The sequence below is a fragment of the Bombina bombina genome, chromosome 11 (assembly GCF_027579735.1).
Source record: "Bombina bombina isolate aBomBom1 chromosome 11, aBomBom1.pri, whole genome shotgun sequence".
Taxonomy (NCBI): Eukaryota; Metazoa; Chordata; class Amphibia; order Anura; family Bombinatoridae; genus Bombina; species Bombina bombina.
This window is the reverse complement of record NC_069509.1, coordinates 57,229,074-57,241,885: the sequence shown is the minus strand read 5'-3', so window position 1 is coordinate 57,241,885 and position 12,812 is coordinate 57,229,074. Positions and strand designations below refer to the sequence as shown.

Genomic DNA, 12,812 nt, shown 5'->3' with positions numbered 1-12,812 from the left:
AGGCTAGACAGTCTAATTTTCGTTCCTTTCGTAATTTCAAAGCAGGAGCAGCATCAACTTCCTCTGCACCAAAACAGGAAGGAGCTGTTGCTCGCTACAGACAAGGCTGGAGACCTAACCAGTCCTGGAACAAGGGCAAGCAGGCCAGGAAACCTGCTGCTGCCCCTAAGACAGCATGAATCGAGGGCCCCCGATCCGGGAACGGATCTAGTGGGGGGCAGACTTTCTCTCTTCGCCCAGGCTTGGGCAAGAGATGTCCAGGATCCCTGGGCGTTAGAGATCATATCTCAGGGATACCTTCTAGACTTCAAATTCTCTCCCCCAAGAGGGAGATTTCATCTGTCAAGGTTGTCAACAAACCAAATAAAGAAAGAGGCGTTTCTACGATGCGTACAAGATCTTTTATTAATGGGAGTGATCCATCCGGTTCCGCGGTCGGAACAAGGACAAGGGTTTTACTCAAATCTGTTTGTGGTTCCCAAAAAAGAGGGAACTTTCAGGCCAATCTTGGATTTAAAGATCCTAAACAAATTCCTAAGAGTTCCATCGTTCAAAATGGAAACTATTCGGACAATTTTACCCATGATCCAAAAGGGTCAGTACATGACCACAGTGGATTTAAAGGATGCTTACCTTCACATACCGATTCACAAAGATCATTACCGGTATCTAAGGTTTGCCTTTCTAGACAGGCATTACCAGTTTGTAGCTCTTCCATTCGGATTGGCTACGGCTCCGAGAATCTTCACAAAGGTTCTGGGTGCTCTTCTGGCGGTACTAAGACCGCGAGGAATTGCGGTAGCTCCGTACCTAGACGACATTCTGATACAAGCTTCAAGCTTTCAAACTGCCAAGTCTCATACAGAGTTAGTACTGGCATTTCTAAGGTCGCATGGATGGAAGGTGAACGAAAAGAAGAGTTCTCTCTTTCCACTCACAAGAGTTCCCTTCTTGGGGACTCTTATAGATTCTGTAGAAATGAAGATTTACCTGACAGAAGACAGGTTAACAAAGCTTCAAAATGCATGCCGTGTCCTTCATTCCATTCAACACCCGTCAGTAGCTCAATGCATGGAGGTGATCGGCTTAATGGTAGCAGCAATGGACATAGTACCCTTTGCACGCCTACATCTCAGACCACTGCAATTGTGCATGCTAAGTCAGTGGAATGGGGATTACTCAGACTTGTCCCCTACTCTGAATCTGGATCAAGAGACCAGAAATTCTCTTCTATGGTGGCTTTCTCGGCCACATCTGTCCAGGGGGATGCCATTCAGCAGGCCGGACTGGACAATTGTAACAACAGACGCCAGCCTACTAGGTTGGGGCGCTGTCTGGAATTCTCTGAAGGCTCAGGGACAATGGAATCAGGAGGAGAGTCTCCTACCAATAAACATTCTGGAATTGAGAGCAGTTCTCAATGCCCTTCTGGCTTGGCCCCAGTTAACAACTCGGGGGTTCATCAGGTTTCAGTCGGACAACATCACGACTGTAGCTTACATCAACCATCAGGGAGGGACAAGAAGCTCCCTAGCAATGATGGCAGTATCAAAGATAATTCGCTGGGCAGAGTCTCACTCTTGCCACCTGTCAGCAATCCACATCCCGGGAGTGGAGAACTGGGAGGCGGATTTCTTAAGTCGTCAGACTTTTCATCCGGGGGAGTGGGAACTTCATCCGGAGGTCTTTGCCCAAATACTTCGACGTTGGGGCAAACCAGAGATAGATCTCATGGCGTCTCGACAGAACGCCAAGCTTCCTCGTTACGGGTCCAGATCCAGGGATCCGGGAGCGGTTCTGATAGATGCTTTGACAGCACCTTGGACCTTCGGGATGGCTTATGTGTTTCCACCCTTCCCGATGCTTCCTCGATTGATTGCCAGAATCAAACAGGAGAGAGCATCAGTGATTCTAATAGCGCCTGCATGGCCACGCAGGACTTGGTATGCAGATCTAGTGGACATGTCATCCTGTCCACCTTGGTCGCTACCTCTGAAACAGGACCTTCTGATCCAGGGTCCCTTCAAACATCAAAATCTAATTTCTCTGAAGCTGACTGCTTGGAAATTGAACGCTTGATTTTATCAAAACGTGGTTTTTCTGAGTCAGTTATTGATACCTTAATACAGGCTAGGAAGCCTGTTACCAGAAAGATTTACCATAAGATATGGCGCAAATACTTATATTGGTGCGAATCCAAGAGTTACTCATGGAGTAAGGTTAGGATTCCGAGGATATTGTCTTTTCTACAAGAAGGTTTAGAAAAGGGTTTATCCGCTAGTTCCTTAAAGGGACAGATTTCAGCTCTGTCCATTCTTTTACACAAACGTCTGTCAGAAGTTCCGGACGTTCAAGCTTTTTGTCAGGCTTTAGCTAGGATCAAGCCTGTGTTTAAAACTGTTGCTCCACCATGGAGTTTGAACTTAGTTCTTAATGTTTTACAGGGGGTTCCGTTTGAACCCCTTCATTCCATTGATATCAAGTTGTTATCTTGGAAAGTTCTGTTTTTAATGGCGATTTCCTCGGCTCGAAGAGTCTCTGAGTTATCTGCCTTACATTGTGATTCTCCTTATCTGAAACTATTCGGACAATTTTACCCATGATCCAAAAGGGTCAGTACATGACCACAGTGGATTTAAAGGATGCTTACCTTCACATACCGATTCACAAAGATCATTACCGGTATCTAAGGTTTGCCTTTCTAGACAGGCATTACCAGTTTGTAGCTCTTCCATTCGGATTGGCTACGGCTCCGAGAATCTTCACAAAGGTTCTGGGTGCTCTTCTGGCGGTACTAAGACCGCGAGGAATTGCGGTAGCTCCGTACCTAGACGACATTCTGATACAAGCTTCAAGCTTTCAAACTGCCAAGTCTCATACAGAGTTAGTACTGGCATTTCTAAGGTCGCATGGATGGAAGGTGAACGAAAAGAAGAGTTCTCTCTTTCCACTCACAAGAGTTCCCTTCTTGGGGACTCTTATAGATTCTGTAGAAATGAAGATTTACCTGACAGAAGACAGGTTAACAAAGCTTCAAAATGCATGCCGTGTCCTTCATTCCATTCAACACCCGTCAGTAGCTCAATGCATGGAGGTGATCGGCTTAATGGTAGCAGCAATGGACATAGTACCCTTTGCACGCCTACATCTCAGACCGCTGCAATTGTGCATGCTAAGTCAGTGGAATGGGGATTACTCAGACTTGTCCCCTACTCTGAATCTGGATCAAAAGACCAGAAATTCTCTTCTATGGTGGTTTTCTCGGCCACATCTGTCCAGGGGGATGCCATTCAGCAGGCCGGACTGGACAATTGTAACAACAGACGCCAGCCTACTAGGTTGGGGCGCTGTCTGGAATTCTCTGAAGGCTCAGGGACAATGGAATCAGGAGGAGAGTCTCCTACCAATAAACATTCTGGAATTGAGAGCAGTTCTCAATGCCCTTCTGGCTTGGCCCCAGTTAACAACTCGGGGGTTCATCAGGTTTCAGTCGGACAACATCACGACTGTAGCTTACATCAACCATCAGGGAGGGACAAGAAGCTCCCTAGCAATGATGGAAGTATCAAAGATAATTCGCTGGGCAGAGTCTCACTCTTGCCACCTGTCAGCAATCCACATCCCGGGAGTGGAGAACTGGGAGGCGGATTTCTTAAGTCGTCAGACTTTTCATCCGGGGGAGTGGGAACTTCATCCGGAGGTCTTTGCCCAAATACTTCGACGTTGGGGCAAACCAGAGATAGATCTCATGGCGTCTCGACAGAACGCCAAGCTTCCTCGTTACGGGTCCAGATCCAGGGATCCGGGAGCGGTTCTGATAGATGCTTTGACAGCACCTTGGACCTTCGGGATGGCTTATGTGTTTCCACCCTTCCCGATGCTTCCTCGATTGATTGCCAGAATCAAACAGGAGAGAGCATCAGTGATTCTAATAGCGCCTGCATGGCCACGCAGGACTTGGTATGCAGATCTAGTGGACATGTCATCCTGTCCACCTTGGTCGCTACCTCTGAAACAGGACCTTCTGATCCAGGGTCCCTTCAAACATCAAAATCTAATTTCTCTGAAGCTGACTGCTTGGAAATTGAACGCTTGATTTTATCAAAACGTGGTTTTTCTGAGTCAGTTATTGATACCTTAATACAGGCTAGGAAGCCTGTTACCAGAAAGATTTACCATAAGATATGGCGCAAATACTTATATTGGTGCGAATCCAAGAGTTACTCATGGAGTAAGGTTAGGATTCCGAGGATATTGTCTTTTCTACAAGAAGGTTTAGAAAAGGGTTTATCCGCTAGTTCCTTAAAGGGACAGATTTCAGCTCTGTCCATTCTTTTACACAAACGTCTGTCAGAAGTTCCGGACGTTCAAGCTTTTTGTCAGGCTTTAGCTAGGATCAAGCCTGTGTTTAAAACTGTTGCTCCACCATGGAGTTTGAACTTAGTTCTTAATGTTTTACAGGGGGTTCCGTTTGAACCCCTTCATTCCATTGATATCAAGTTGTTATCTTGGAAAGTTCTGTTTTTAATGGCGATTTCCTCGGCTCGAAGAGTCTCTGAGTTATCTGCCTTACATTGTGATTCTCCTTATCTGATTTTTCATTCAGACAAGGTAGTTCTGCGTACTAAACCTGGGTTCCTACCTAAGGTGGTCACTAACAGGAATATCAATCAAGAGATTGTGGTTCCATCTTTGTGTCCTAATCCTTCTTCGAAAAAGGAACGTCTGCTACACAATCTAGATGTAGTCCGTGCCCTGAAATTTTATCTACAGGCAACTAAGGATTTTCGACAAACGTCTTCCCTGTTTGTCGTTTATTCTGGTCAGAGGAGAGGTCAAAAAGCTTCGGCTACCTCTCTCTCATTTTGGCTTCGTAGCATAATACGGTTAGCCTATGAGACTGCTGGACAGCAGCCTCCTGAAAGAATTACAGCACATTCTACTAGAGCTGTGGCTTCCACTTGGGCCTTTAAGAATGAGGCTTCTGTTGAACAGATTTGCAAGGCTGCAACTTGGTCTTCTCTTCATACTTTTTCCAAATTTTACAAATTTGACACTTTTGCTTCTTCGGAGGCTGTTTTTGGGAGAAAGGTTCTTCAGGCAGTGGTTCCTTCCGTATAAAGAGCCTGCCTGTCCCTCCCGTCATCCGTGTACTTTAGCTTTGGTATTGGTATCCCATAAGTAATGGATGATCCGTGGACTGGATACACTTAACAAGAGAAAACATAATTTATGCTTACCTGATAAATGTATTTCTCTTGTAGTGTATCCAGTCCACGGCCCGCCCTGTCACTTTAAGGCAGGTAATTTTTCCATTAAACTACAGTCACCACTGCACCCTATGGTTTTCCTTTCTCTGCATGTTTTCGGTCGAATGACTGGTAATGGCAGTTAGGGGAGGAGCTATGTAGCAGCTCTGCTGGGTGAATCCTCTTGCACTTCCTGTTGGGGAGGAGTTAGTATCCCATAAGTAATGGATGATCCGTGGACTGGATACACTACAAGAGAAATAAATTTATCAGGTAAGCATAAATTATGTTATTTATATTTATATATTTACATACCTCCAAACAATTCCTGAACCCACACTTTTCTTTTGTGGGTGGGACCAAGCCATAAGGGCAGAGTTGCATCTGTATCATGGGCGGAGTCTGGGCATGTCCTGGGTGGAGTGGTGGTCGAAGAACACCATACTGGAATTGATGATCACAGCTGGGGGCACCTGGCGGGCAGCTATTATGTTGTGTTTGGGCCTCCTGTAGGACTTTGATATATGATATTTTGTAGACAGGCGGCCCCCATTAAACTAATTATGACTTCTGACTACAGATCATTGGAACAGAGCTTTTTTAGGGAATTAATCGCAACGGGGTAAATACTTATGCAACCAACAAATGTCTGTTTTTACTTAACTTTGTGTCACACAAAAAAAATATATGTTGTGCCTTTGAAGTGTTACATATGTTGTGTAAATGAGACAAAAACATACAGGAATAAATAGTAGAACATATATTAACCCCACAATTACTACCCTTGACTGTTTATATCTAATGGTGCACCTCTTGCTGCTGTATTTAGGGCGTGTTCTATACCTCAAAAAATATGAGCCAGAGTTACATATCAAGGGTTTAGGATGCTGTTTAATATCCCTTTTGAAAATGTCAGACAATCAGTCAGACACAGCTCAGGGGTGTAGATTACAAATAGCAGGTGAGCTAATAAAAAATATAATTTATGCTTACCTGATAAATTATTTTCTTTCCTGGCATGGAGAGTCCACAAATCCATTCAATTACTAGTGGGAATTTAACTCCTGGCCACCAGGTGGAGGCAAAGAACACCCCAGCAAAGCTTCAAGTATCCTCCTACTTCCCACAATCCCCAGTCATTCAGCCCAGGAATCATCGAAAGAGAAGAAGACATAAAGGGTATAGAGGTGCCTGAGGTTTAGAAAATCACAAAAAGCCGTCTTAAAATAAGGGTGGGTCGTGGACTCTCGATGCCAGGAAAGAAAAGAATTTATCAGGTAAGCATAAATTATATTTTCTTTCCAATGGCATGGAGTGTCCACAAATCCATTCAATTACTAGTGGCAACCAATACCAAAGCTAGAGTCCACAGAATGGAAGACTTGGCATCAGCACGAAGGGGCTGTCCCCCACCTGATCCAGCACTGGATCCGGGGCAGCCTCTTCATGCTGACTTAGCATCAGCAGAAGCCTTTCTGTATTGCTTACCCTTATTTCAGGGCTGGCTAGCTCTCCAAGAAGTCTTGGCTTGCACAGATTTAGAAGATGAAGAAGATTTCTGTCCCTTGAAGTTACGAAAGGAACGAAAATTAGAAATCTGACGACCCTTGGGTCTATTTTTCTTATCCTGTGGTAAAAAAACTCCTTTCCCACCAGTAACCGTGGAAATGATCTCGGCCAGACTAGGACCAAATAAAGTCTTACCCTTAAAAGGTAGAGACAGAAGCTTGGATTTGGAAGTCACATCCGCAGACCAAGATTTTAACCAAAGGGCTCTGTGGGCTAGTATGGCAAAACTAGAAATCTTGGCTCCCAGCCTGACAACTTGCATACTAGCATCACAGATAAAAGTATTAGCCAGCTTTAGAGTCTTGATCCTATCTTGGATCTCCTCTATAGTAGTCTCCTCTGAAATTAAATCAGACAATGAGTCACACCAATAAGAGGCTGCACCAGCAACTGTCACAATACTAGCAACTGGTTGCCACTGCAAACCCTGATGAAGAAACATCTTTCCTAAATAATCCTCCATTTTCTTATCCATAGGGTCTCTAAAAGAGGAACTATCCTCAAGAGGAATAGTAATTCTCTTAGCTAAGGTAGATATAGCACCCTCTACTCTAGGAAAAGTGCACCACAGATCTTGCACTGAATCAGCCACAGGAAACATCTTTTTAAACACAGGAGACCGGTTAAAAGGAACACCCGGCATCTCCCATTCCTGAGATATAATGTCAGACATGTGACCTGGAACAGGAAAAACCGCCAGAGATTTAGGTTTGACGTCAAAAACTCTATTCAGTTTATTAGCTTTTTTATGAGCCTCTGTAATTGTTTCAGAGTCATCCAAAGTAGCTAAAACCTCCTTCAAAAGTAAATGGAGATGCTCCAGTTTAAATCTAAAATTAACCTCCTCACAATCTACTGTACTAGGAACCACTGGTTCTGAATCAGAGATCTCGCCCTCAGAAGCTGCAGAGGAATGATCCTCGCTAGATAATTGAGAAAGACTTACCAAATCAGTCTTGGCGGAAACAGAACCCATAGAAATGTTTTTAGATTTCCTCTTCTTTTTACCAGAACTAGGTAAAGCACTTAGGGCTGCCGAAACTGCAGAAGTCAACTGCGCAGCAAAATCCTTAGGCAAACAAACATTCACAGAGACTGACTGAGAGGAACCGCAGGGCACTGCATGTGAATCTGTCAAAGGCTGGGACATGTTAGAGGAAGGCTAAGACAACCCCTGAACAGCATTATCCTGAGAAAAAGAAGGCTCAGATAAGGAATTCTTATCCTTAGATAATAAAACCTTATTAAGGCAAGGGGAACAGAATTGCACAGGAGGAATAACCTGGGCATCTGCATAATAAAGACATCAAATGACAGAGACAGCATGGGATCAGCATTCATAGTAAATAAAAAAAAGCCCTTTATTTCCCTTATACTCTAATTTCGACATAAATAATTAGAATAAAAAAACGAACTTTAGGCATAGATAACAAATCATTTATTAAAACCGGTACCTCTACACCCCAGCCACGCTGGAGAGACTCACCCAACCGGTAACCAGGAATCCAATCCACACCAGCAGATAAAACAAGAAAATCCGCTCTGTCCCCTTGAAAATCCGGCTAGAAACAAACCGTTCAGCACTCAGGAAGTAACTGAGCGGTCACATGATCCAAATTCAAAAGTGAGATGCAGTAAAAAGAATCGCTAACAACCTCCTTAAAGAGATATTACCCAAATAAAAATAAAAGGTAAACTTGTGCAAATAAATCCTGATAGCCAAAATCAAAAAAGCCTTCACATGACAGAACAGTACCCTGAATTGCTGCCCAATAATTCCCCAATCTTTAAAAGGGATATTCAGTCCATAAGGATCCACCTTGTTCTATAAGTATCCTTTTTTTTTTTTTTAAAACAAGGAACTCCTATGTGCTGCATTCTTCTCACCTAGAAAGTAAAAGGTAAAAGGACTTACCTGGGGATCCGTTGTAGGGCAGGTACAGCAAACAGGTGTGACAGAATCCTTACTGACATAGACCTGTAGATAAAGAAAAAACAGAGCAACCAACCCTGGTTTTCTATATAGGGGTAGCAAAAACTGTTGGAAGGTAAGCAAAGACCACCTTGCCGTCTTCCAACTGCTTAAAGCCACCATTACTTTTACTAAAGAGAATTTACATGGCCACAGCATAACCCCAATTCTTGCTTGCAGGGAAAGGTACCCATTAAAGGATTAACAACTTGATTTCTTCAGACACCTTCTTCGCCCATCACCTACAATGTGCACAGGCAAAGAATGACTGGGGATTGTGGGAGGATACTTGAAGCTTTGCTGTGGTGTTCTTTGCCTCCACCTGGTGGCCAGGAGTTGAATTCACACTAGTAATTGAATGGATTTGTGGACTCTCCATGCCATTGGAAAGAAAAGGGGTTAATAAAAGGAGGAGGGTGCAGGACGCCAAAAAAGGTAGGATGCTCCATGTCGCAGTAACGTTGTTAAAGCCCAGCGCTGTTAAAATGGCATGGAACGTCTTAATGGCGTTAAACCGATGCCCCTTGCTTCAAAGAATAAACATTTTTGTCCTTTGCTTGTTGTGGGTGTGTCAAGTTCACCAATAGATCTGTGGGTGTGTCAAGTTCACCAGTAGATCTGTGGGTGTGTCAAGTTCACCAGTAGATCTGTAGGTGTGTCAAGTTCACCAGTAGATCTGTGGGTGTGTCAAGTTCACCAGTAGATCTGTGGGTGTGTCAAGTTCACCAATAGATCTGTGGGTGTGTCAAGTTCACCAGTAGATCTGTGGGTGTGTCAAGTTCACCAGTAGATCTGTGGGTGTGTCAAGTTCACCAGTAGATCTGTGGGTGTGTTTCTTATCAGCCAGTAAACTTCTTTCATTCAGACAAGCAGCACACAGACATGATCTCACTGATAGTTTAAAACTCATTTTAAAGGGATATGAAACCCAAATTATTATTTCATGGTTCAGATAGAACATACGATTTAAACAACTTTCCAATTGACTTCTATTATCTCATTTGAATTGTTCTCCTGGTATCCTTTGTTGAAAGTATACTTAGGAAGGCTAAGTAGCAGCAATGCACTACTGAGAGCTAGCTGCTAATTGGTGGCTGCAAATATATGCCTCTTGTCATGGATTCACTGGATGTGTTGGACTAGCTAACTGTAGTGCATTACTTCTTCTACAACAAAGGATACCAAGAGAATGAAGCAAATTTGTTTATAGAAATAAGTTGAAAAGTTTTTTAAAATTGTGTGTTCTCTCCGAATTTAGTGAAACTAGCTCACTGTTGTAGTGTACTGACCCATAATCCCTTTTACCACAGCTCAGCACAACAAAGACTGTGGATGGCAAGTTTACATTCCTACACATTCTCGCCAAATCTCTCAGCCAGCACTTCCCGGAACTGCTGAGTTTTGCCAAGGACCTTCCTACCGTGCCTCTCGCTGCCAAAGGTACAATGTCACAGTACACTTCCTTTCATTTATGATTAAAGTGACATAAAACACAAAACATTTCTCTCATGACTCAGATAGAGCATGCAATTTTAAGCAACTCTCCAATTTATTTCCATGATCTAATTTGCTTTGTTCTCCTTGTATCTTTTGCTCAAAAACATAGCTAGGCAGACTCAGAAGAAGCAATGCATTACTGGGAGATTGGTGCTGTTTGGTGGGTACACATGTATGCCTCTTGTCATTGGCTTACCAGATATATTCAGCTTAGCTCCCAGTAGTGCATTGCTGATCATTCAACAAAGGATACCAAAAGAATAAAAGTTGATTAAAATTGTATGTTCTATCTGAATCATGAAAGAAAAAAATTGTGTTGCATGTCCCTTTAAAGTTTATGATTATTATTATTTATACAGAGTTATAAATAGGAATTAAAGGGACATAAACTCAAATGTAATTCCTCATAAAGGTCCTGATTACAAGTGGAGCGTTATTTAACCCTCCCGCTCGTACAACACTGACTCTGCAAGAAGTAAGCATATTACAAGTTGAAAGTAAACAGTTTCCGCACGAGCGCTAACACGATGCGTGCAAAAAGCCAAAGTTAGAATATCAACGGAGCAAAATAAATATGTCTATATATGTACTTGTGTTTACATGTATATTTACTGTATATATATATATATATATATATATATATATATATATATATATATAAATTTATTGTATATGTCTGTAAATACATATATACACATATAAATACATAAGTGCATATGTAAACACATATATACATATATATATAGTATATCCATACATATACATATTTAGACATGTATGTATCTCTATGTTAAAGCCCTTTGCCTGACGGGTTTTTTTCTTCTAACACCTGAGACCTCCCTCATGTTTGAACCCTTATTATTTTCTTGTGCAATTTTTTTTAATCATTTTTATTAGATGATATTATTATGTATTTTGTGCAACTTTTTTGTTTCGATAAACAGTTAACTCAGGGCAATCGTGTTTACTTTCAACTTGTAATACAAGTGGTAAGCCCAACGCACACAAACATCCGGGATAAATCCCTTTTCGCTTGTGCGTAACTGTAAGCGCTCCACTCGTAATCGGCCTACATTGTTTAATTGCTCATAGTAAAAATACTTTTGCAGTTATCTTTGTTTATGTATTTTGCCCCCCTTTCATGCAACTTAAATCTGAAATTTACGGCTATTCCTCTGCCCCCAAAGACTCTAGACTAACCCTGCGACATTCTACATACTGATTGTTAGATCAGTGCAGGTGCTCATTTATACCTGTCCTTAAAGGGACACTGAGACACTGAACCCAAAAATTTTCTTTCGTGATTCAGATAGAACATGCCATTTTAAGCTACTTTCTAATTTACTCCTATTATCAATTTTTCTTTGTTCTCTTGCTAACTTTATTTGGACAAGAAAGGCATCTAAGCTTTTTTTTGTTCAGAACTCTGGACAGCGCTTTTTTTATTAGTGGATGAATTTATCCACCAATCAGCAAGAACAACCCAGGTTGTTTACTAAAAATGGGCCGGCATCTAAACTTAGATTCTTGCATTTCAAATAAAGATACCAAGAGAATGAGGAAAATTTGATAATAGGAGTAAATTAGAAAGTTGCTTAAAATGTTATGCTCTAATGGAATCACGAAAGAAAAAATTTGGGTTCAGTGTCCCTTTAATTGTCCGATGACAGCAAAACAATGCAAACTTGGCTTTTAAAATAATGATTGTGTATGCACTTTATTTGCAATGCAGTGCTTAAATTCTGATATATATATATATATATATATTTTTGTTTATATATATAGATAGATAGATAGATAGATAGATATAGATATACTGCATATAAAAATGAATTTGCTATCCCTTTAAGAAAACTATTACAATTTAAAGTTGGTAAATAATTAGGAGTGTGTATTAGAACTTGTCTCTCTTAGTCAACCATAGATCTCTAACTGCTGACCTGAGTGACCTACATGTGACTATCCAAGAGATAAAAAAAACCTGCAGCCGGATGCCCAGCAACCCTGAGGACAAGTTCCCTATCACCATGAGTGTATCCTTGTTTGTAACAATGCTCGTGATGGTTAATACGCCATATGTGTTAAATACATTGGGTCAAGTGGGCTGATTCAGCCTATTATCCTTCAAAAAGGGATAAACTTAGTAAAGTTAGGTTATGTGTCAACAATTTTAACTAATACAACAAATAATTTGCCATCTATATTTTTGCAGATGATATAATGTTATGTAAGGTTATTAGGTCAGTGCAGAATGAAATTGCTTTGCAAGGGGATTTACAAAAACTGGAAGAATGGGCAGGTAAATGGAAAATTAGATTTAATACTGGAAAATGTAAGGGTCTACATTTCGGAAGTAAAAATAAGCAGGCAACCTATTATTTAAATGGGATTAGAGTTATCAAAACAGAGGAGGAAAGGGGTTTTGGAGTAGTAATAGATAACGAGCTAAAGATGGGTGCACAATGCAGGGCAGCGGCTTCTAAGGCTAATAAGATACAAGCATGTATTAAAAGAGGAATTGATTC

At 41.6% G+C, this 12,812-nt stretch overlaps 1 protein-coding gene across 1 annotated transcript in view; it reads left to right on the top strand.

Moving 5' to 3' along the window:
* Positions 1-12,812, top strand: part of GRID2IP (Grid2 interacting protein) — a 307,557-nt gene that overhangs the window by 290,036 nt on the left and 4,709 nt on the right. Inside the window, exons 19-20 of the mRNA XM_053695186.1 lie at positions 10,101-10,230; positions 12,202-12,320. Of these exons, the coding sequence (XP_053551161.1) occupies positions 10,101-10,230; positions 12,202-12,320 (249 nt within the window). The remainder of the gene's footprint in view (positions 1-10,100; positions 10,231-12,201; positions 12,321-12,812) is intronic.